This window comes from Stigmatopora nigra, chromosome 16 (assembly GCF_051989575.1).
Source record: "Stigmatopora nigra isolate UIUO_SnigA chromosome 16, RoL_Snig_1.1, whole genome shotgun sequence".
Lineage (NCBI taxonomy): Eukaryota > Metazoa > Chordata > Actinopteri > Syngnathiformes > Syngnathidae > Stigmatopora > Stigmatopora nigra.
In genome coordinates this window covers 3,099,695-3,125,697 of record NC_135523.1, presented here as the reverse complement: position 1 = coordinate 3,125,697, position 26,003 = coordinate 3,099,695, and the positions used below count along the sequence as shown (strand labels likewise).

The following is a 26,003-nucleotide window of genomic DNA, read 5'->3' as shown; positions in this document are numbered from 1 at the left end:
ACATTGATAATATACTATTGATATATACCTGACCAGTTATTTTTGCCCTCTAGCGGACAGTGGACATTCATGCAAAAACAAACAGGAAAAGCGTTTGAAAACTGCACTTACCGTAATACTATTACAGACGCATCCAAATGAGCAGGAATTAAAGTCACACAGATATTCACGTGGATAGTATAGCTATATTAACTAGTACTGGAAACATTGATAGGTTGCAACAACAAAATACAGTACGTATTCCCATGAATAGAAGCTACAACATGTAATCAGTTCGCAACATTTGGCAAAGTAGTAAAAAACGATAGACGCGTCAATGAGGAAAAAACTTACGGTAGCAATTTGACAGCAGGTGTGGTCATACGTTACGACATGCCGTCAAGTATATGAACATTAGAATACAGTCAACGAGGCAAATATAAATACATATATAAATAAATACGTACATACATGAAGCATCCGCTGGGGTATTTTGTGGCTTTGGACGACTTTGTCACCACATTTCGAGTGAAAGTCGGAGTCTGAAAATAAACCCAATTGCAACGTTATGAGTTTACAGTAACATGGAGTGCACAGCTAGCAAGGATAATTAGCAAATAAACATTGTTACTCACCTTTATGAGTGCAACTTCCAATGTCGAATGAAGTTCAAAGTTGTTTCTTCTCAGATTCGCATGTTTTTGGACACTGGAATTCGTTTTTAGTTGAGTTTTTTGCCCACAAACAATACAATCTTCGATACCACGTTTAAAACCGGCGCTTTGGGAAGCATGTCTATTGCCCCGAGTGTTCTGCAATGTGATTGGATGCTGTCAAGGTGCATCTGATTTGATTGGATGCTACGTCACTCTTTCCACACGTGCAAACACCGGAAATTCTCCCAATGTTTTTGTTCGGGCGGAAGCGTTTTCTTCTTCTTCCAAAATAAAAAGCTCACAACAAAGTCGTTAAAGTCCAAGTTATTAGCGCAAAGTCATATAAAGTTTAATTACTATATTTATTTCTCCACTAGCTCAGAGGTTTGAGGAACACCAAATACGTGATATCATTCCAATAAAAGGCAGAAAAATCGGCTTCATAAGCTTTTATTTACATGCAATAGTGCTCCAACTTGTGTAAGCATACACAAATATAAAAAATAAGCTGCATTGTGGATGAATAGTAATTTCCTTCATTGTTGCTGGCACAAGAAAACAGCCACGCGAGAAATACTGCCGCCTGGCGGCGACTGTTTTGGTAACAAATTCAGCTTATCAACGACTGTTAGAAGCATCCCGTTCAGTGACTTCCAAAAATAAATAACTGTACAATATAGCATCCGTGTGGACAAAAACATTGATGTGTTTTCTAATAGAATGTCAATTATGAAAGTACTATTACAAATCATAGTAATAAAGAGAAGTGGAACTGACAGAACTGTAATAACGGGGGAAATAACACATCAAGTACTTGATGAAAACAATACAGTATTCGATTCATGGATAAAAAATATTTCTGTTAACTAGCCAGGAGTGAAATGAAAGGTGAATAGAACATCTTTCAATAGGAAAATATCCTTATTTACAGTCTTCAAACATACAGTATATACAAAGACATAAATACATAAATATCTGCGATACAAAAATAAATAGATTTCTTTTCAAAGAGTCTTTTTTTTTACACGGAAGGGACGTCATCTTGGCAGACTTCTACGCATGGCGGCGGAGCGCTTGTCGAAATCGACGACGATGACGACGGGCTGAAAATTCCTTCATCTTCCGTCGATGAGAATTCTGGGAAAGACAGCGTGACTGCTTTGGGAGAGAAAAAGAGAAATGCATACATTATTATTGTTTTGAATTTTAAAAGACATTAAAAAGAGACAAAAACCTACTTGGGGAAAGCTCCTCCCTCGTCTCGTCTTTGTTACACGAAAAATCATTGGCTGACGTCTGCTCGTGACCGTCTTGATGCCTGAATAAAAAAAATGAAAAAATAAAAATCTGTCCAAATCTGGTCAAAGCTGACTGACAATGTATACAAAAAAAAACATACCCGTCAAGGACTAGGCACTCATCGGCCAATAACGAGTATCTCTCCACATCTGCTTCCTCCTACAAGAGTAAAACACCATGTCAACACCCCCGAAAAGTCAGCCAATAAGCATTAAGCATACATACCGTGCTTGCATCGGGTAGGGTTTCATCGTGCAAGTGGCGGGCTTTGTGCCCATAGTCGCTGTCCGGATGGCAAAGGGCATGTGGGGGTGGCCGGTGAGGGTCGGAAGGGCAGTGACCCACCAGGCCTAGACCTTGTAGGGGAACCATGGTATACTGGCATGATGACGACGGCGCCGGGGGGGCTACCGCCGCGAAGCACAAGTCTGATGTTTGTTCTGTAAAGTAAAAATAAAAATAGTTACGACAAAAACAAATGTGGCGTAAATTTAAGAACATTAAAAAACAGGAAAATCCAATTTAGACAGGACTTACTCTGCTTGGCCCAGGCCCTCCATAGACAAAAGGGGATGAAGGCCACGATGATGAAGACAAAAGCCCCCAGTGCCACGCCCACAATGAGGTAAGGCAGGTCCCCCGGGCGAGGCACGGGCCCACCCGAGCCCCGACCCGTCTCGCGGCGGGGTCCTTCAGAAGGGGCGGGCCTGTGGTGATGTGGGCGGGCCTTGGTCTCCAAGATGACCACGTTGCCAAATTCGCTCTCGCCCTTCTCGTTGAAGCTCTGCATTTTGATGTCGTAAGCCGTCTCGGGCTGCAGGTCGTTGATGGAGTGCCAGTAGCGGTTGCCCTCCACCACGTCCTTCTTGTAGTCGCTGTCGTTGTCGCTGTCCGTCGGGCGGTAGTAGATGTAGAAGCCGAAAATGGGCGTGTTGTTTACAGGAGTGTACTGCCACAAAAAAAAAGAAAACATTCAAATTCTGAGCGGGCAAAAACTAGAGGCAACCACAACTCAGAATTCCCACATGAACTTGAACACAATTCGAACCACCAAAACAAAAACAAAAACTCTTTTGCCATTCTTACCTTCCACTTGAGAACAATGGTGGTCTCATTGATAGCCTCGTTGTAGGTGATGTAGGGTCCATCCACGGGGCGTTCGTGGGTCTTCCCACCCACCACCGTGTATGCCTTGGAGGGGGCGCTGGGTGGGCTGGACCCGATCACGTTGACCGCCACCACCCGGAACTTATAGGACGTGCCTACACAAAACGAGCGGGTGAGACGACTTTTCGGTGGAATTCCCGAAGATGCTCACCACGCCACTGACCTTTTTCCAGTCCAGTAATCTCCACGGAAAGGCGCGACGGTGGGATATTCTCCACGGCCGTCACCCAGTCCTCCCCGGCCTTCTTCACCTTCTTGTATTCCACGCGAAAGGACTGGATGGGGAAGCCCCGGTTGCCGCGGGGGATCCACGTCACGTAGGCCGACGTTTCCGTGGCTGTGGAAACTGTCGGTTTATCTGGCGCTTCAGGAGCTGTGGAGAAAAAAAATGCGGTCAAAAATCAACAAACAGATACAATGGGATTTAGTACTAAAAAAAATACAAAAAGTAAACAGTATATGCTACCTAGCTAGCTAAAAGTAGCATGAATAGCTCATTTTTTGTGTGAATTTTAAGTGTGAAATATATCAAATAAACATTAAGAGTTCAACGCACACAACTCCAAATGGAAATTTTTCAGTTAGTTTCAAAGGGTGAATGTTAATATGCTACTTACTTAAAGCTCATCCAGCAGACAGAAGTGAAAGAGAGACTAAGAAAAGTGCATGTTAGTCAACAAAAAGCACATATTAGTTAGTAGAATTTTCAACGGATCGATACTTACGCGATAGGCTCGGGGACGGAACCGCAGGAGTTTTAGGCAGATCATTGTGAGCGCCTAAGCCTTTACGACCTAAAGTGACATTTTCCATTAGAGGGCAAAATTGCAAGCACACCATGCATGACATTGGAGAAATTTTTTACCTTTCCCCGTCCTGAAGGTCATCATGGCCGGCTGGCCCAAGCCACCACAGTTCTTGGCGGCCATTTCCACTTCGTACAGGCTGTCTGGTTGAAGCTTAGCTAACGTTAGCTTGTGGAGGGCTCCTGAAATACTGCTGGACGTCCAGTCGGCTGAAGGGTTGCCCACCTGCCGCACATATAAGGAGGGGAACCTTAAGTCAACTTGCCAAATAGTCAATTATTTAAATTGTAAAAAAATATGGAAACATAAGTATGCTACCTAGCTAGAAGTAGCGCTACAATAGAAGACAGCAATTTATTACTGGTCCGACAATGCAATTAATAGCAATTCAGACTATTTTTAGGGCGGGGCTAATTACACTGACATATTTGTACCTTTCTGTACTTGATCATGTACTCCAACACGGGCGCCCCACGCTCATGTCGCGGTCTCCACGTCAGTTCGTAGTAGTCGGCTTTTCCCGTGCGGGGCTGGCTGAGGATGATGGGCGCCTCGGCGGGCAGAATTTGAGCCGGTAGCGCCACGCAGTCCAAAGGCAAGGTTGCCCCCGACGAGCCCGCTCTGATGGGCGGCTGCTCCCTCAGAACTTTATCCGGGCTGAGTGGTCGAAACATGGTGGGCAGCTTGGCTCTGGGTGGAATCCCTACACAGACAAAAAAACGGGTTCAACTCCACACCCAGCGGACTAGTCCACATAAGACACTGCGTTGTCATGGTTACCCACCTGCGGCGACCAGCCTGGCGGACGCCTGCGAGCTTCCTACGGCGTTTTCCGCCACGCATTGGTACAAGCCTTGGTCTAGCGGGCCCACGTTGGAGACCCGCAACATCCGCGACGTGACCCGGTGTCGGGGTGACGGCGAAAGGGGGACGGCGTTGTGAAGCCAGGTGACGGTGGGGGAGGGTTTGCCTCGAGCCTGGCAGCTGAAACGCACCGTCTCGCCCAATGCCGCCTCCTGATGTTGAAGCTCCACGGCAACTTGGGGTGGTTCTGAAAAAGGAGGGAGAATTCACAATCTGTTATTTTTGCCAAAAAAATGTACAGAGCTCATTCCAACAGGGAGTGTAAATTATGCACGTGTGCGTCAAGGCTGAGTTGATGGTTGACTTCTTTGGGGGAAGGGGGGAGGGGGGAGGGGTCCTCATTACTGACTTTAATTGGAGCCAGCTGCTTGAGAGGGACTGTGACAACATGGGCCAAAAAAGAAATGGCTGGAAAAACAGTCATCAAGAAGCTCCATACAATATCATGTACATGTCTGTCTGTCTGTACCAGCTTGTGCTCACAACAAAAAGTTTTTGCTTTAGTTGCTACCACGGTTGTCAGGAAGAATATTTCATATTTAGGACTTATTTTTATTTTTATTTTTTTAAATAGGAATGAAAATATTTTCAATAAGATAAAAAGTTGTATTAGTTGTTTAGTTTTAATAAGGTAAACATTTATTTAAAAACATGATTTGTTCATGACTCTTATTTTGAAAAATAACTACCCCATTTAGAAAATAAATAACACTGTGAACTACTATTACTGTAAACTAAAATAACTTTAAAATGCTCATTTAAAAACATTGTAACATCAAATTGAACAACCACCATCCATGTCAATAAAAGTTAGCCAAACTGAACGACTTCCATTTTCACTTACCAAAAACCTGGACGTCGTAGAGCACAATAGCGGCGACGGCGGCGCCGATGCCATTGTCGGCCCGGCAGGCGTACGTCCCCGAGTCTCCCTCGGCGGCGGCATCGATCAACAGGTTGCTGAGCAAGAAGCGTGTGTTGTTATGCACACGCAGCTCCTCGCCATCTTTGGCCCAAGTCACGTGTGGCGTGGGGATGCCGCTCGCCACACACTCCAACACCAGCCGCTGACCCCGGGTCACCATAATGGAGCGGGAAGCCGGTGGGTAGATGATACGGGCGGCTTCCGACGTGGAGCCTGCAAAGAGGACCGCGCCGTCACCCACATTAGTCCCACTCCTAATTGATGTGGCGGCCATTTTCCATCTTTGAACGCCATCCAAGCGTTTTAAAGACTTACGAGCACCAGGCAACTTCAAACTGGCACATGTGAGCCATATGTGGCGTACGGTCCAAATTAAAAAGCTTATTCAAGTTTACAATTTATGAATTGCACAATTTTCATGTTAGTGTTGACGTATGCCAAAATCTGTCAATGGCTGATTTTTTTTTTGATTTTTTTATTGGTTTTGAACTCTACTCACGTCGTATACGCAGCCGATCAGCCGAGGAGGACGTCTTGACTTCCTGCGTGACGGGGTTGTAGGCGGCGCATTTGTACGGCCCCTCGTCGTCCCGTGTGGCGTTGGCGATCTGTAGGTTCCCCGACGGCATGATGAGGTAGTTCCCTATAAGGCCAGGGAGAGAAACAGTTATAAAAGTGTTTTTTTTTTTTTTTTTTACGGCCAAGGGCCAATGGTAATAACGCGTGAGGCAGATGTGAAAACAAAGGCGACGGGCGTGTGCGCGCCAGCTTTATGCGTTTCCTGCGGGGTTATTTTTATGCGAGGGGAAGAGCTGTGGAAACTTCCTGCTGACAACTTTTTTTTGGAGGGGGGAGGAGTCTAAATCTACCAGATTGTAAACATTACTAAAGAGGAAAAAATAATTCAATGGAATTTTTAATGAAGAGTATTTTCAGTTATTTGTCATTAAAAGGTATATTATGGACGTATAAGTATTTTAATTTAGAACTATAAATATAAAAAAGTACCATTCATGACAGTTAATTTTCCTACAAAGCAAATGAATGACCTAAAAAAAAAAATGTTTGTAACCTGGCGTTCACTTTGACTAGTTTACACCAGACGGGGGCGACATCGAGCTCGCTGTGGTGAAAATATGTATTTTAATTTAGAACTATAAATACAAAACAGTACCATTCATCACAGTTAATTCCCTACAATGCAAGTGAATGACCCTTAAAAAAATGTATGTAACCTGGCGTTTATTTGACTAGTTTACACCAGACGGGGGCGACGTCGAGCATACCGTGACGGAAATCCGCTCCCAATTTCATTTCCTGGCCGATAAGCGTCTATTTTGAGGAGCTACAGCTCGCAGGAATTATCAAAGAAGTGCCGCTTTTCTTCTCACACATTTTTGAAGTCAATAAACAACATATTTTGACATTGTCGATACCTTTTGACGTTTCCAACCATTCCTGCTTGACGCTGTAGCGCACTTGCGCTTTGGGTTGGCTCTCGGGCAGGTGACACTCGATGACGGCCGTATTGCCTTCGTCCACTTCGATCTCCTGCTGGTCATCGGGTTCAAAATCGCGCAGCTCTGAGAAAACAAGAGAAAAATCCATCAGGTCACGTCGCTCGCAAAAAAAGCCAAGAAATGATCAACACTTGAAGTCAAAAAAAGGCCAAACTTTAGCTGTAAATTGTGCGTTCTAGTTGTTGACGTTCCAAGGCCTCAAAGTAGACCATAATCCTGTCAAACTTTATATACTAGTATGGCTTCCATTCAAGGGCAACAGGAACATCAAAAAGAGCTTCAAGGGATTTTGGCAAGTACTCAATGTTCCCTGCGTACACATGACAACAATCACTCATTTTTTTGGTACATCTGGCTTATCAGGCTGACTTTTTTAGTGGAAAGAATAAAAGTCGATAACGTAGACCACAAAATAATCAACTTACTTCTGTATTTTCTCCATTAGCCACATAAGCTAATGAGCTAAACTAATTTGTGTCATAATTTTATGTCATTTATCAATTGTATTTATTATTAAACTATAGATTACTCTTGATTCGACTACTTTGCAATACTACAAATAAAACTATATTAATTGTAACTTGTTGGACCAATAAGTAATGGTAAACTGCAGTATTTGTCTCATAAAAGAATTCAAGAGTACAATTATTTACACATACTCAACCCAAACTATGAAATAAAGTGAGTTTTATAGTCCAGACAATACAGTAATTTGGATAGTGTAAAGAAAAAATCAAACCAAACGAAACCCTGAAAATTTTGTGGCGATTTTTTGGCTTAACTCTCATTTAACTATCCAAATCCGTAAAGTTGTCATTAATAATCTTGTCAAACATTACAGCGGTTTCGCATTCTGTGGGAAATGTGGGAGAGAGTGGGATTACCAAAAGGGGAGGACATGTGTGGGGGGGTGCGGTTCTCCCGCCAGTGTCCCGCAGACACACAGTCTGCAGACACCGATCTGACCCTTGAACCCTTTAAATCCCCTGGCAGAGGCCTGGAGGAGGGGGTCAAAGGTGAGAGGTGTCCACGCTCTAGAGTTTCAGGGACATAGATCCAGTTTGGGTTTTTTTTGGGGAGGAAGCGCCACTCGCGGCTCTAAAGAGCCCGGAAAAAAAAAGACACAAGTGGGGAGTCCAGGGGGTTCCATTAACCCTTTACGGGGCACTTTTAACCCGTTGCTGGCCTGCACAAAATGAAGAATTGGCATTTAGCGATAAGGTAGCAGTATGCTAACAACAAATTTAAAACAATGGGAAAAAAACCTGCTTATGGATCAAATTCAATGGGGCCAAATGGGATTAGAAACTGTATTTTGGGGGTTTATTTGAGCAAGAAACAGACCCATGTTCTTGCTCAAGTGCAATGGATGGAAAGCGATAGTAGGATTTTTAAGCCAAAAAAAAGGGAAGAAATGTTGTCTATTATTTTTCACATCTTTTCCCGAGAAAGTGTATTTTTCTTGGCGTCCTTTCGAGCCAAAGCCCGAAGAACAAACGGCTTCTCTGCAAGATTTACATGACATAATCTTTATAAAAACCTACATTTTATGGAATCATTTGAAATGAAAACCTATTCTTATGGGATACTACACCTTTATATCAAATCAAAAATACTTTATTGTCATCAATGGGTGAAATATCTTTCAGCAAAGTTGCTCTTAAATGAGTCCAAATGCTTAAAAGTCTGTACAAAACGTACACCTTAACTCAAGCCAAAGACATGTCAGCCTAAGTGCTGTGATCGCTCCATTTGGGAAATCAATCAGGTGCAGTTGTTTTTACAGCCCAAGCCTCGCACCCGCATTCTTTCCCGCATATGGGCGCCTCTCTCAGGTGCCTGCGTGCACCGAGCGGGAGGATTGATTGCGTTCATAAAGCCTGGGCGGACCTCCCGCACCGGAGCGCCTTCCTTGCTTGTTTTCCATCCCTCATCTTTATGGATTGGAAATCATAGCGAAGAGGGTATCCGGGGGAATCAAAGTACCCCCGTGACTAAAAGAAAACACCCGGAGACGGGAGCGGGCACGTAGGAGCTCCCTCGGGAGTTCCAGACCGGGTTTACGCTGATGACATCGTCGCGTTGTGCCAGGTTGTGCGTTTTAACCTTGTCCAATAGGGGCTAGGCTGGGGGGGCTACTCTTCCTGTTCCGACTGGCCCCAAGTGTCCCCCCCTTCATTCCTAGGGTTCATGTTACACAGCTTTAGGCCCCCTGGAAGTCCCATGATGCATATCAAATGTAACCCCGCATGCACAGAATGGGCTCAACCCCAATAGTGCATCGTATTTTTAAAACAAAACAAAAAAAATGATTTAAGACATCTAAGACTTTGAGTCCAAAATGTGTTGTTTTGCCCTTTTAGGGTGTTTTAGTATGTTTAGAAAAATGACAATTCCGTAAAAGGGTTTCTGCTAATTTTGGAGACTTGGATGCACTAAGGCTAACTTATTAGCATGTAGCATTATCTTGCCTTTTAGAAGGTAAAGTGGGGGCACTAACATTATAGTGGGCGTTTTTTCTAATTAAGAAAACTACAACAACTTATGCTTTTTGGGCTTTCTTTTGGACACACTTTGGAAAAAAAATTAAAAACTATGTGGGTGTTTACTCACTTGCTGCGGTGACATCAGCGGGTACACTAGCCAGAGCTCCAACCCCGGTACTGGCCACACACTGGTACCGACCCAACGTCAGATTGGACAGCGTGGCGATGAACAAGCCCCCTGGCTTGACCTCTACGCCAAGGTCTCCGTCCTCCAGCGTCTTCCCATTCAGACGCCAGCTAACGGCGGCGGACGAGGGCCTGGCGACGCAGCGTAGACTGACATCGCCTCCCAGTTTCTGCACCACCGATCCGGGTTCCTCCACAAACTCCGGGACTGCGTCTGTAAATGGTCAATAAAAATGGCATTCTTCAGTAAAGCTGGCAGAACATGTTCACTTCTTGGCTGTCGACTGGAATATTTTGTCCTTGGCCAGGTGTTGGGAAAATAAATGCTACTAAATAGACGTCCTTATCCTTGGAACATAAGGCGGACTGTCGTGGTGTGAAGGTCGACTCACCGGAGATGGAGGCGGCGCTTTGGAGGCAACATAGCAAGACTGCGCCTAGCGTGCATAAGACAGGAACGCTTCGCCTTCGAGACCGGTCGTGATTTCCAGACATCTTCCATGCACGGCCCCTCTGAAAATAAAAGATGAACAGATGGTAAATCACCAGGAAGACATTTGTCGAATCGTCACATTTCTGTGCATTTTGCTTGAAAAAAAAGTGTCTCAAACCGGTGAACAAATGAAGTCTTTCTTAGAGGAGCGGGTCTACCTGTAAAACCCACCCAGTGGCCCCTTCACCCCAAGCTCATCAAAGAGGCTCCCTTATTCTGAAGCCTGTAACATGATGCCTTCCTGCTCAGGTGTAAGTGATACAGGTAGAGGGTCCCGGATGGGTGAGGGGTTTGCATTTAAGGAAGGGGGGGGGGGGACAACATGTTGCATTGACAGAAGGTTTGGGGTCAACCTGGGGGGAGACAAAAAACTATCTTATGCTACTATTACTTTTTAAGACTATAGTTCAATAACAAAGTGACTTTGAAAGCAAAGTTAGCATTATTCCTAGCATAGCATTTCCAAGGCAAATAATAGTTTGTTAGAGATATATTAAAAAACAAAGTTATCCACTGCTTACTTGCTTTAACAGATGTTGCTAGTACCAAGCTAGCTAGTTAGCTAACCTACCCAGCATATTCTGCATATACTATATACTATATATAAACTATTTTTGTAATAACCTCAATTGAAATGAATCAAAAGTCTAGCACCATCAAGAGCAGTGAACGAGTTAATAGTCAACGCAGAGCAAGAAATGCATCTTCTCTCCAACGTCCCTAGGCTGCCAAGTTTCCCAAATTCTTTCCTGTCAGGTTAAACTAACAACTTCCCCTCAGGATGAGAAGGGTGGTCCCGCACCTCTCAAACCCCCCTCTCTTTCTCCCCCCCCTCCTCCGGGTACTGAACATGCGTAATATTCATACAGGGCTACATGTTTGTCCGCTTATCTTCGATGAACGAGGCCGCCGGGACGCAAGAGACAAAGAGACGGCGAGGAAGAGCAGCGAGGATGGAAATTCTTGAGCTGACGGAAAAAGTGTTGTTAATAACTAAAGCCAAGAGTTTTTTTTCTTCTCTCTTACACTCACACACACATGCGACCACACACTGTATGCCTTTAATAAGAGCAATATTAGATTAGCGACCACCCGCCAATTGTCAAAAAACAACACATGCTGTAATAATCACATCATTTATCCAGTCTGCTTTCCCTTTTTTTCCACCCAAATGTTAATTCTCTAAGCGTTACAACTATGTTGTAAGGCATCATTTAGTCGTATTTTAATAGACCACTAACAACTGCGAAGAAGAAAAAAACACAGAAAACTTGTTTTCAGGTCAAATGACGACACAATGAGGCATAATAAATTCATGAAATTCTAGTAGTAATAGTCGCTTAGTAACAAGACAACAAAATGTGACTTTGCTACTATTTGCCAATATTTGCTTTGGTGGAAAGTTGGGTATTTTGAGTAAATAAATGGAGCATGCCACACACATGCTAGTCTCACTTTTACAGATTGGATGGAGGCCATTTAGTGGCAGGCGTGCATTGTAAACAAACAAGTGCACGAGCCAGGCCGAAGGTTTGTGGCTTTTGTGGCCTTAGCCACGATAGCCAATCAGAAAAAGTGGAATCCGGCACCTGTGCCCACTGCGGACCGTCCTTTTTGGGGATAAAAAATGCTAATGGTAAAAAAAGTAGTAGAAGAAGAAAGCTTTGTTGCCTATGGCATCACAATGCTAATTTCCACTAGCGTGTGAATGCCATATTCCATTGTAAATGAACATTAAGCTAACAACTACAACATGAAGCATATTTTCTTTTTTTCAAGACACAATACCACTTCAACTGGAGTGTACTAACGACTTAAAAAACATTTTAGCCAACATGCCCAGTGCGTTACGGGCGCTCGTTAAAACAGGAGTAATACGTCAGCCATGCTGAAAAAACAAGCCAAAAAACAGCCTCCCTGTGGACTGTCTCTGTGAATGTGATTCATTAGTCAGCTGGGCTTTGTGTTTGCTTAGCAGATACCCTGCTTCCAGATGAAAAGTTGTCCTGACATCTATGTCCAAAATTTTCCATCTAGCAAAAAAACAGAGCCATACACAGCAGCCTCCTACACAGCAGCATGAAGGATGATGAAAACCAGAACCAGTCTGGACTCCCCCCGCCGCCCCACTATGAGAAATCCATACGTGCCCAAAAGTAGCCTTAAAAAATGGAAGCGAGAGTACATTTTTTTCCAACTTTCTACAACTGCAAACTATTAAGATTGGGGGGAAAGGTCAGCTGTATCTTAAAAAGTCCTAAAAAATCCTGTCCAAAGAAAAAAATGAACATATAACATTAGAAATTGGCCTTGGAATCTTACTGTCTTTCACCACTTTATAGTTATTCCCACTTTTTTTTCCATAAATTCTGATTCTAACATCCACGCCCATAATTAATGATCACACCAAGCTTGCTAGTGCTATGCTAACGAGTACAAAATGATCAAAAAATAGCATAAAAAGTCCAAGATTAGCATGCTAGCAGACAGGAAACATTTGTTTACATTTGTATACACCCTGACATGCATTGATTTCCATCATTTTAACAACAAATAGCCTACAAAACTTGCAAGAATGACGAAAAGGAGCAACAAGTGTCACCTTATATGTCCATAGTATACGTGGTCGCATGACAAGACACCCCCAGAACCCATCCCCAAGCCGCCCCCCGCCCCCATTCTCTTTGTAGTCCCACCCGGGTGGATAAATTCATTTTGACAACCTTGCTAATTGGACAAAACCAGGCTGGAGCCTCCTCTCCCAGTGCTCACATTCCATCTGCTTTTTGGCATGAAGACGAGGACCAGGAAAAAGGGGGGTGAGCAAGCTAGCAACCCCCCCCCCCCCTGTTGAATATTTATCACTAGCCTAGCACCCCTACTTTTACGTTTTGTCCCCCCCCCCCCCCCCCCCCCCCTTTAGATAAACACATGCGGTGTCAAGTGTGAGGAGTGGCGGCGTTTCAACGGAGCCGGCTCGGCCTCGGCGTCCCACAATGCATAGCTGCGGCGCGGGAGGCCGGTTGCCCCGGGCGACGCTAACAGGCAGAACGCACCTTAATAGAGTGGAGAGTCATTGTAAAGCAGTGAGCCGGCGCACGGACAAAGACCCCCGCGGACCCCTGGAGAAAGGGGAGACGTTGCTCTGAAGGGCCCGGGGAAGAGCTGATGGCCGCTGTTCAATGACAAAAAAAGGAGGGGGGGGGGGCTCAATGACCAAGTGGTGGTGAGTGGAGGGTTTTATGGATGGCGGCCGGTGACACCCGCGAAAAAAAAGGGGCGAGCCCCCCCTATGAGAGGTTGCAATGTGCCAACATATTTGCAACAAGCTGCTTATTGGCCTATGTGTCATATCTTATAGGTCAGGGGGTCGGGAACCTATTTGAGAGCCATAAACAATACATATTTTCAAACATTATTCCTTGAGAGCCATACTCAGAATTTACTACAAGTAAAAATACAGGAAAATGTGAGCATTTATTATCAATTTCACCACTTTGAAAGTGAAAAAAATATTTCACTGTTGCTAATCAATGAGTTTCAATGAGAGAATGCATGCCAAAGAGTCTAATGAAGAAAAAAAATATGATTTTAAAAAGTGGAGAGCCATATACACCCATCAAAAGAACATAGGCTCCCTACCCCTGTCTTATAGTATAAAAATCAAAAGCCACAAAAACTAGCTAGGTCTCACAATGCAACAATTTTAGGTGAAGCTAACTAAATTGTCAAAAGTAAAATGCTATTAAAATGGTCATGTTTCCACTTCAGGATGTTTTTGTTAGCAGTTGACGTCAAAGCTTCTAGCAAATGTCACACAACGATGCAAAGAGGAAAAGACCTGAAAACATACCAACTTAACCTGTAAAATTAGAACAGAAATTGTTGTTAAGTGCTACACCATTAGCCCCCTATCACACTGCTTGTAAAAAGTTGTCCTTTCCCCTCATGGGGGTGACCTCTAGCCATTTTTTTATGCTTTTAGGGCTAGTATTAAAGCCGTAAATAGTCGAGGTTTGGAACTCAAAAGCAAAATGTACTTTCAGATCCACTGTAAGAGAAAAACAAGAGTGGGAAGTCAAGAGAAAATTCCCAGACAAGACTTTGAGTGGAAAAACCATTTCTCCCATGCCATAGAAAAACCCAACCAAGCATCCCTAACGAGCCGGGGTCCCCCCTTTAATGCCTCCGAACTATCTTTCAAGATAATAATGAGCTATACGCTAGTCCAAATCCGGAGATCTGTCCTTATAAACCGACACTAACGAGCTACACGGCGTCTCGGGGGGATTAACCGAAGAAATCTGGACGGAATTGTAAGGCGGCCGGCTGGCTGGCTGGCTGCTGGCTGTGGGGAGGCCGCTCCAATCAATTGGGCCATGTCGGCTCATTTGCATGATTTAGATAGCCCAGGCGAATTAACCGCCGCGGGCTAATTACGGAGCGCGTGGACGCATTCCTGCACGGTCATGGGAACGGAACGCGAATTTGGGAAAAACGGATTAGCGACCATTGACGGTAGCATACGTCGAAGTATAAATCTTAGCTGGGAAGCTAACTTAATGGCCTCCAATTTGGTTGCACTCATCACACACATGCAGTTACATATTTGGTCTTTCCACAAATATGCTTTGGCGGCTGTTTTTTTTTGTTTCTGGCCGCGCATACGCGAGCAATCACACAATGTCCCATTACATGGTAAAAGTATACTCACACAGACACACACAAATATGCAAACCTCAGGATTTTTTTCCTCCAATAAACAACTGGCTTTCTTCCACTGGTGGGAAAAGTGTGGCACGCGGGTCACAAATGGATCGCTCTTGCAATCTATTGGTCGAAAATTAATCAGAGTTATAGCACAAATGTTAAATTAGATGCTACTATGCTGTTATTATTAAGGAATTTTTATTTTGCATTTAACCCTTAGTCCATTTCACTAAACTAGTTGATTTAAATGCATTTTATTAGACTATTTTCTCAAAAGTACAAATAAGGAATCATTTTAAAAATGTGTATAGGTTATAAATCAAGTCCTAGAAATTAAATTTAAGTGTTTTTATGAGTAAGGCTGCTAAAAATATGTTATTAAAATGACTATTTAGCTATTTTGGTTCACTACAGTGTTTTTACAAAGTGAAATTACTATTGTGTGGCAGTAGAAACCACAAAAACTATTAGAACATCCATTTAAATGTTAATATAAAATCTCCCAAATAGTCCCTAAGTGTTATTAGCTATGTTTGCTATATTTATTATACACTCAGATAAATGTATTTGTATACTTTATCTACTTGTGAGTTCCTACATTGTGGAGTTAAATCTAAAAAAAAAAAAAAGTAAGAAGGAAGGAGGAAAACTTTTTTTGTTGCAGACTGAATGGAACCAATTATAAATCAAGAGCAATTTTTGCCTATTATTCAGCAGGAAATCACGAAGAGATCCGCCGCCTGGCTCGGCAACTCTCGGCGGGAGTACGCAGGAAAGGGGGACGGGGAGGGTTGTGAGGGGGGACGGGATAAGGGGGAGACGGGTTCAAAAGTTATATGAAAAACAGACATTGGGAACTTGAGATAAGACCCGGCTGTAAAGTCACAAGAGTCGTATGGGATTAGCAGAAAAGAGAAGCAATGGTTGGGGTGGGGAGGAGGAGGAGGAGTGGGGTGTGGGGTGGGCTGGTGGTGGTGGTGGTGGGCTTTTTGAAGAGTTAGCTTCCTGAGAGGAGAACCAGCTGGACCACAATTCTGGAGGTGGACACTTTTTCTTTTCTTTCTTTTTTCTCAATTCTGAAAGTTACCATTTCTTCCGTCACTCACAAGTCTGCTTGTGGTTTTCTCCTGGGAGGAACTTATAAAAGCAAAGTAAAATTGCAGAGTGAGCTCAGTATTAACTCATTGGTTGCCATTGACGATGTCAGACGTCCAATCCATTTTGAATGGGAAGGACGAATCAACACGTCCTGTGCAGTGGTTAAACTGGGATGGTTTGATGTCAAGGCAAAGTTAACACAAATATATACATGACTACCAATAAACTACTACTTACTACCCAACCAATCACGTGGCGTCCAATCATCCTTCTGCAGCCAACACTATATCTCTAGTAGACACGCAATTGTCGTCTCTCAGCATGAATTCCAATAAATAAAGCCAAGTTAGAATAGAAATATGCAAGCATGACAAAACATCTCAACTGTGATTCTCCCACCAACAACAAAAAGCAAAAGACAATACTAAAACAAAGCTGACAGGAGAAAGCAACGGAAAATTCCAGCCCCTCGAGGGGGAGATTTATCTACTCTGATCGGGCCCTGGCAGTCTTGGTGCGATTATCGGTTAACGTCCTTGGGACGGCGCCTGGATTCTCAGGATGGGAAAGTTGATATGCTGGCATTTTCCAATGTAATAATTCACACGGACGACGAGGTTAAGTAAATGTGTGAATGAGCTATTAGCCTGTCGCTAACAACACCCTGTAATCTCTGTCCAAACACTACTACTTTACACACATGCTGACCCTTCCTTTGGATGGGTGAACAAACATGCGCTTACACTTGACAAAGTATGTGTAACTTCATTAGCTTGAAAGGAGGGTTGTCATTATACTATTTCTATACTACATAATTGTTTAAAAAACATCACAATATTTTATTCAAGTCCAACATGTAAATAAAGAATGGCAAAAACTACAATAATATTGTTAACCTTCCCTCATAGTATTGATTGGTAATTTTTTGTTGGAATCAAAGTTGCTATACTAACAAAAAGCATTTAGCTAAATTAAGTAGCATTATCTTTACATTAGAAATTAGCAAGAACAAGTTACTATTAAAAATACAACTACATGTTTGCACTATTCTTATGATAACCACAACGTGAGCCAATCAGAATTCCCAAATAATCTAAAAAAATGCGTGGGAAAAGATTGCACCCATTGCTAAAAGCTACCTGAAGCGGAAAAGGGATTTTTTTCCCCCCGTTTGATGGCGGCATGTTTAATTAGCCTCACAAGTCCACCTCTGTGTTTTTTTTCTCCAACCCTCACATTCCATCCTCTCAGTGCGGCTGACAGCGAGAATCATGAGTGACAGTTGAGGGGGGGGGCAACGTGGCTATGGTTTATTAAGCCACCTGCTTGTCCAGGTGCCTTTTTATGGATGAGTAGAATCACTCAAATACTTTTGACTCATTATTACAGACCAAATTAGACTTTTCTTTTACACATTGAGGCAATTGAGTTGAAACTAGCGCTCCGTTACGACTATTTTTTTCCTATCCAGAAGGACCACACAGGTGAGGGCCCTGAACGCCCCGATTGGACGCCCCGAAAACGTCTTGTTATGGCTGCACCAGCACCCCGCTGTCATAGATGAAAGCGTGCCCTCGAGGAAGGAGCCTTTTTTCCCCCTTCCCTTTTTCTTTTGTCGTCGATGTAACACCCTCTTGGAGAGGGGTGGGCAACGTGGGTCGTTAACACCCCGTGCAAAATTTTAAACTAGCAAAACTTTGTTTGGGGGGGGATCGTCCTGCTGTGTGCGTATTGTCCTCTAGGGGCAAGCTTACTTGGGTTGAGGAATAAAGGGGAGAAGAAGAAGAAAAGAAATTATCTGTAAATTGTTTTTAATAGACAAGGATGACTATTTGTATACATTGCTATGCTAAAGGACACCATGTATTCCTACAGAGTATTTTTATGTAAATATTTATTTGGGAAGATCAAACTGAATGTACAATTTTAACAGCGGTGCGTTCGGGGTGCTTGGACATCATGGTAATTTGCATACGCAGCACTTTAAATCTAACTATAATTTAGCGGTCACAAATACTAAAAAAAAAAAGTGGTTAGACTGTTGTAACTAAATATGCTGTTTATTAACCAACTCTAAGTGGAGTTTAATCCCATTACTACCGGAAAAAAAGTACTACTCCAGTATACAGTATATTTGTCAAAGTAGGGAATTTAGTCCCATTAGTACCATAAAAAATGTACTACTATAGTATACAGTATTTTTGTTAAAGTAGGGAATTTAGTCCCATTAGTACCAGAAAAAAAATACTACTATAGTATACAGTATATTTGTCAAAGTAGTACTATGATGTGATGAAAATTACAGAGCACAACCACAAATTTGAAAACAAGCCACTGCTGTTTCAATCAACCAGGCTACAAATCAGGCAGATAATAAGCATTGGAATCAATTCAACTTGTCAGAAGCGATCTAGAAGAACACAATGATGCTCTCAAAAAGCTCTCGCCCTAATTAGGGTGAGCTGGGGCCCTTTCCAGCTGACTTAAACCAGGACTGGACGTCAGTCCATCGCCCCCAATCTTATCCAATTGAAATGCAACATCTGTTTTCCTCCTTGAAATGAGTTCATGACTATTAAAGCCAATAGGTTAAACAGCAATAAGCCTTCATCAACACGCGACTTTGAGGTCAATGTTATTATATGATGGCATGTAAATAGAGTTAAGTAAATGCAAACACACGCACACACGTTTACATAAAAGTACAGTACATGCCAAAAAAGCCTATTTCAACAGGAGTGTTGCGTTCAAGTCATGCTGGGACAATCCACTACTCTACAGATGTCTCCCCAAGCATTGTTACTGAATGGGTACGTTAACCAAGTAGACCTCAAACGTGTCCCCCAATGGTGGAGATCGTCTAGGCTGCGGCCTTCCCAATGTCTAATAACATGTTTATAAACATAAAAATAATCATTATATAAATCCTGGTTAGCACATTGACGACGTGTTACCTTGGAGTCAAAAACATGCTCTGAAGGGTTAAATAGAGCGAGAAGCCGAGGTTAAAATAGTCTCGCAGCGCGTCCGCATGCCGAATACACATCCAGGAAAAGCGTAAAACCCACATTTAAACCACAAAATAGAAAAAGAGATTCAATTTTCTGCACTTTTCTCCATGATAAATCAATCCGGTTGTAACCTACTACACAGATGCTACTACGCTAACAAGCATGCCCATGTTGAAAGCAGCAAAACATCACTTTGGCAGCAGCAAAACATCACTTTGGCACTTTTTTTCCACTTTGGCAACTTTGCAAAGACTCCGATCGCCTACTTCATTCAAAAAAAAGGAACAAGAAGGCTTAAAACTCACCGAAACGGCTGGATTTAGCGCTTGCAGCTCTTTTTTTCTCAGCAAAAGCTATCTTCAGCACGACTTCTGTTGTAGTCCTCCTCACTAAGCAGAAGAAAAAAAGCAAGTGAAAAAGCCTGTCTTCTCCTTCTTCTCCCTTTTCTACTCCTATGCTGTTTTTAATTTACTGCAGCGACATTTTCTCTACGTGCTCCCCCGAAAAAGTTTCTCACACTGAAAGGAGGTTTTTGGATGACTGAGCTCTCAAACAATTCTTCCCCCCCAACTCTCCTCCCTCCTCCTTTTTTTTGCCTTCCCAGTCCTCCCATTTCCCAAAGCAGGAGGAGGGAACTCAACAATGCAGGGGGACTGGATCCTGCACCCCCTCCCTCAAAAACACACACACAAAACCCTACCAATGTTCTACAAATCCCAACCAAAAAGTGCAATGACATCTCCAATTGTACTACACATTAATATTTTTTTAAAATACTATACCTTTCCATGAATGGACCATAAAATCCCCCCCCCCCCCCTCCAAAAAAAAAAAACACTCCAGTTACCTCCTCCCCTTTCCTAATTTGGTATGCACAGAGTTTGTATTGACCCCGGCACCCCCCCCCCCCCCCCTCCAGTGCAGCTGTGCTGTTGTGGGTCGCTTTTTTGAACTGTACAACACACACACACACACACACACACACTTTCATACAATGTTAATTTCAGAACACATTTTCCTACAATGTTAATCTCAGCTTACAAAATAAATTCTAATAATAAGTTAACACTTTTATTGTTACAACTATTTCGAGGACCACACAAAAAGATTTAATGGGCCAAACCTGGCCCCCGGGCCTCGGGTTGAACACCAAAGTCATAAAACCTGCAAATTATTTTTAACATTTATGACAACATTCATCTGACTGAAAATCCCTCAATTTAACAAAAAAATGATCCTTAAATCCATTTTAACTCAACGCCAATGGCAGCAGTGGGCGTCCAATCCATGGGACAAACTAAGACAACCATTGGCCATCCCTAAAGACATCCACAAAAAAGGGTGCCGTAGCTACATAGAGACTGAGGGCCGTGGTATTTGCAAGAGGACAGCTCTCCTTTCCTTTCTCTATTACTTTCATAACAACATTAATAATCATCACGCTGACAATGTGCTGCCGTGACAGTTCCAAAGGGGCGCACTGCCTGCTGGGAGAGAGGGGCATTCTGGGAGGAGGGCGTCCAACGGGGCAGGCCCTCTGGGGTTGGGGTGGGGGGTGGGGGGTTTGGGTCTATGGGGGGGTGCAGCGTGTTTAATAGGCCTTTCATGGCCGGCCCACAAAGCCCTTTGTCCCACGCTAATTCATCCTGCCCAGCATGGACAGCTCGAGTGGGGGGGCTTGTTTTTAGGGGTGGGGGGAGAGGGGGTCTGTGGGTTGGGGTAGCACGTATAAATAACTTGGGGGGGGGGGGGGTGTCTACTACCTGGTCAGTCAAGGTTCAATGTTATTCTATGGAGTGTTACATTTCTAAAGGTTGTGCTTGCTATTAATTTATTTTGTTTGATTATTAGTTTTACATTTTAATTTAGTTAAATACTATTTATTTTAAAGAGTGTCAAACTATCAGTTATTGGGTAACCGTTTAGGGAGATTTTTACTTTAAAATGGTGCAAATACTTCTTTCTTAGACTTTAAATACTGCATATTTTAGTTTATTTTTAAATTACCAAACAAGAAAAAGTTGGGTTATAGATATTTTGTGTTTAAATTTAGTACAGGTAACTATTCTGTTTATTTTACTATATTTGATTTCATTTATTCATTATATATTTATAATTTTAAGAAAAATAACCCTGAAAACTGTAAATATTGTCTTAATATATTTTGGGGGTCATTAAAAATGATCTGTTTTAAGTCAAATGTACACGATGTGTGCACAATTTCAATTAAAACAATGAAAAAAAATACAATTTTAAACCGCTGATAATGTATTCTGTTGTTTAATAAAAAAAAGCGAAGCAACAACCGCAATAACAAAACCTCCTTGTTGGCGGCCATTAATCTTGAGTGGAGGCTTAAATTATATCACTGCGTCATCGAAAAATTAGTGGCTTTTACAGCCTGTGTATTTTTTTTCAGCCCAATTTTTTTCCCTTGCCGTTTCAAAACAGCGGTTTATGCGGGTTGACGACATGTCTGTACGCGTCGCATTTCTCGCCCGCCGACGAGCGCTCGGTGCGGCGTTTGTCGCCCGGACGTCGCTCGTCAGACTCACCGATGACGTCGCCACAGCAAAGTCTAAAAAAAAAACTTTTATGCCAGATGAAAAAAAGCGGAGGACGCCATTAACACACTGGCTAACATTATAATGTTGAAAATGGATGTGTACATTTTTGTTGCATTTTTACTGACCCCCAACAAGAACTATTTTTGTTGTATTATTAATTTTTACTTTTAAATGTATTCCCCATTATCGACCAATCCATTTTAACTTTACTTCATTTTTTTTCGTGAGCGGACATTTGGTCGCCGGTCTTTTGGTCCCTTTTGGTCGCCGGTCAAATTTACTTAGATATTAAACAGTACTTAGTTATAAAACAGTACTTAGATATTAAACAGTACTTAGTTATTAAACAGTACTTAGATATTAAACAGTACTTAGATATTAAACAGTACTTAGATATTAAAAAGTACTTAGATATTAGACAGTACTTAGATATTAAACTATTTCTCTTAGATATTTCACAGTACTTAGATATTAAACAGCACTTAAATATTAAATAGTACTCAAATATTTTTAACATTTAACCTTATTTTCCTTTCATCAAAAGATTATATTTTATTTTTTTCTTTGTTTTTAAGCCCATGCTTGGGCATACTTGTCCACTCCCAAATCCTATTCATATCACAATATGGTCGATATATAGACAACATTGCATCGCATAAGCCCAGCGGATATTGCGCTTCGCCTCAAGGATCCCACTTATGACTTTTAGCGAGTCGACGTTGGCGGGCGAATGAACCCAAAATTCATAATGAACATGGGCCAAGCAAAATGACATCCCGCCGTCTCCATGGAGAGAGGCGGCGGGCAGAAAAACAACAACATGGAGTCATGGTTGACACACGCGGTGCTACGACTCACCCTGAGGTCCGACCCCACCTGAGTTTGGACGTCCGCCTGGGCAGCAACAATCGGGCTGGAATGAGAAAAAAACACACACACGATTAAGTCAGCTTTAATAAGCAAATGAAAAAGAACAATAAAATCTCCCGGATATGAAAAGTTCCCCAGGCTATGACACACTGCTTAACTGGCATATGCTTCACATGAAAAGTGTGTTTTGTGTTGTATACTCTCATCTGGGAGAAATAATAATGAACAAATAAGTTAGGCTCCTAAATTTGCCCTATGCTGAAATTCCTCTAGTGTACTCTTGTTTTGAAATATGAAAGAAAAAGTACCGCTTTTGTTGTGGAAGCGCGCTAGCTAGCTACATGCTAAAGTCAAAACTAATGGAAATGAATGTATTTTGGTTAAAATTCTAATGGACAATTACCTACTTTTATTGTTTTAGTATATCTATTATGATCAATAAAATGAATTATTTGCTTTTGAAATGTGCTTTACTGATGACTTGGAAAAAGTATTTGAATTGTTTTAAGTATTAAGTGAATTATTATTCAATCTGGTTTTGATGTTGTCATACAAAACAAATGATTCTGTCGCTGCGTCTAGTTTCTCCACTCACATCATGGAGCGGCCGCCGTCTGAAAAACTTGTGAATTTATATCCCTAATGGCGTTTCGCCTCGGTAACTGCATCCAGATGCGGCAGACACTGGTAATTGGACCTGGAGCCAGTTAAATCCGCAGCTGCTCGGCCCACTTTTGCACTTTATCTATAAATATATATACATACATACATATTTTTTTGTATAAAGTAAAATTTTGTATTCAAGCTCACGTCTTGAGCAAGAGGGGAGTCGAAGGGCCAGATTGTAAAGCTAAATCTGGAAAAAAAGTAACATGGGTGGAAAAACAATATTTAAAAAAATGACATAAACAGGCAACATATTTTTTTCCTACACTACACAAAAAAACCCAACTTCTCATAGACTGAAAAGTGCTGAAAAATGAAAAACAATACTTTCTAAACAACTTAAAACAAATACAACCAAGCAAAAAGACAAAAGCCAACATAATTAACCACACCTGCTACTAAATAACCCAGACACTTTTTACTAGTGCAACAAAATGACGCTCAAGTCTACACTTTTTAGGTATTTTGTCTAAAAGTATAAAACCGTACACCTGGTTTAACCATCCAAACCCAACCTGTACGTCTCTATCCTCCTCTATCTGCCATCCCTCCCTCCCTTTTTCCAGCGTGGCCTCTCTACTTGGACTTCCTGCGTTCTAGCCTGCCAGACGGCTGTAATTATGGAGAAAACGATAGTCCCCCCCCCCCCAGCCCCCAGCCCGGGGGAGCCCTCCACACTGGCCCGAGTGTGTCTCTGGCTACGTGTACGCGTACCTCCAGACTTGGGCCGCCGTCCCACTTTGCTCAATGCGTCTTTATGTCGCAAGAATGATCTCAGCCTTCCCTCCAGGTGACTTGAGAGCGGCCCACTTGCTAGCCAAGAGAAATAAGACCCCCACTACCTTCCATGTACAATGTCGCCGTGTTTTCCCTGGCTGATTCCAGATCAGAGGGAAGAGGCGGGGCCCGGATGATAAGGAACCACGATGATATCTGTCACTCAGAATCACTCGGGGTCTTGATTGCATCCCTTGGCGTCCTCCCCACTGCTTAGTACCACTACCTTTTTTCTCCATCCTTATCCAAACAAACAAGCAATGTCTCCTCTAGGGGACGTTCACACAAAAACAAGATTACGTAACATCAAAGAAGAAGAATAAAGGGAGTTAAATGCTGCAATTTGGGATTTTTTTTAGACTAGGAATTGAAGAAAGCTATGTGAGGGGAAAGATGGTTAGATTTTGTTTGTTGATAATAGTTTTATTTGGTTTTGGCTATTAGCACTAAGGTCAGGATTTTTTTTTTAATGCATTACAAGAATTTTTTTGTTTAGGATTACAGAAATGGGAATAAAATATGTCATACAAATTAAAGCATGGGCTCAAAAAATAGTGTTATTACAGTTATTATTTTTTTTGTCTAAAAAGGTAAATATTTATAAAGAAATTAAAATGCCAAAATATAATAGAAAATTATCATGATTTCATTAAGGACTATAAGTATTTTTTAAATTTAAAATAATAGATAATAATATAAAAAGGTAGCAAAATATTGACCATGAAGTGGCTTTAAAAAAAGAGTATTTGGACATCATTTAAGCTAGCTCGATGCTAGCGGACTAGGCAAATGCTAGCGGAGCGTTCTTGGGCGGAGTAGAGCGGGCTTTGCTTATTTGATAAGAAGTCGTCCGTTGGGAAAGAAAATAAACAGTGCAAGCGAGGAGCTACTGCCAGAGCTGCTACTGGAGCGCGACACAATATTTAGACTAACACACACGCATGCTATACAATTGATAGTGCAAAAGTTTTCTTTTAAATCAATCACATTTTAGCTGTGAACCTCCTTTGTAACCAATTCTGAAAATTCAAGAAAATAAAAACAACATAGAGAAAATATTTACTTATAATGGGACTTTTAGGGCAATTAATGACGGACGAATGGATGATTAAAAAATGAGTAGCATTTCCTAGTCTATATCACAAATATGATAACATTACTCTTACAATTCCTCATCCATCCAACAATTCTAATTCACAACTGACTGAAGCAAAAAAAGGAGGCCAAACCATTCCTAAACCTTAATGTTTTCCACATGCTTTGGAAAATAGTTGACACGTACGATTTGTTGCAACGGAGCCTTTTGAAAAAAAGGCGGCCGTCCTAGCAGCATCCTCCAATTGGCGACTCCGCCCCCAAGTCCTGTAAGCTCTCAGTTGGAGAAACATTGCGGCTTTGCAACTGAAAATTAACAGCTTCGCTTTTCTTTGCAAACAAACAAGCTTTTTTTTCTATTCCCTCAAGGCTACTAAACGTCAAATCTATTTGTACTGGGAAGGTCGGCAGCACTCATTCACATGCCTCAATGGCAATCAAATGATGATTTCAGACATCCGTGAACGTACCTGCTTCAAAACCACATTTATTTTCTTTTCTTTTTCCGCTAATTGAAACCACCTGGCCATTACTACACCCCCCCCCCCCCCCCCACCACACCCACACACACACACACACACACACACACACATTCACATACACACACCTATTCGCGGCGTGTTGACATGACGGTGCGTTTGTGTGTCAGCGAAAGCGTGGGCCAGTTGTGAGAGGCAACAAACACGATAGCGCGATAGAGGAATCGCGTGGCGTTATTATTCAAGCTCGGGGAGAAGACAAACAGTTTTTTTCCCTGCCGCTTTGATTCGAAACAGCCTATTTTCGGACCGCGCACGTGCACTCGAACGCACCATCAAGTCAACACGT

At 42.3% G+C, this 26,003-nt stretch overlaps 1 protein-coding gene across 3 annotated transcripts; it reads right to left on the bottom strand.

The window, feature by feature from the left end:
* Positions 1-1,069: 1,069 nt before the first annotated feature.
* Positions 1,070-24,120, bottom strand: boc (BOC cell adhesion associated, oncogene regulated). 3 transcript variants are annotated; one of them, XM_077736393.1, is made up of 19 exons: positions 24,018-24,120; positions 22,626-22,680; positions 19,506-19,589; positions 10,281-10,401; positions 9,830-10,102; positions 7,133-7,279; positions 6,196-6,339; positions 5,616-5,909; positions 4,692-4,958; positions 4,342-4,610; positions 3,967-4,132; positions 3,827-3,895; positions 3,265-3,474; positions 3,021-3,196; positions 2,472-2,883; positions 2,160-2,374; positions 2,035-2,093; positions 1,874-1,953; positions 1,070-1,793 (listed from the first exon to the last, which is right to left on the bottom strand). In XM_077736393.1, the coding sequence occupies exons 4-19, from the start codon at positions 10,381-10,383 to the stop codon at positions 1,657-1,659; spliced, it is 3,021 nt and encodes a 1,006-aa protein (XP_077592519.1). In that variant the 5' UTR covers positions 10,384-10,401; positions 19,506-19,589; positions 22,626-22,680; positions 24,018-24,120; the 3' UTR covers positions 1,070-1,656. The 3 variants fall into 3 exon arrangements, with proteins under 3 accessions (XP_077592519.1, XP_077592520.1, XP_077592518.1); XM_077736394.1 differs by lacking the exons at positions 22,626-22,680; positions 24,018-24,120 and having other exon boundaries at positions 1,070-1,790; positions 19,506-19,764; XM_077736392.1 differs by lacking the exons at positions 22,626-22,680; positions 24,018-24,120 and having other exon boundaries at positions 19,506-19,763.
* Positions 24,121-26,003: the final 1,883 nt, after the last annotated feature.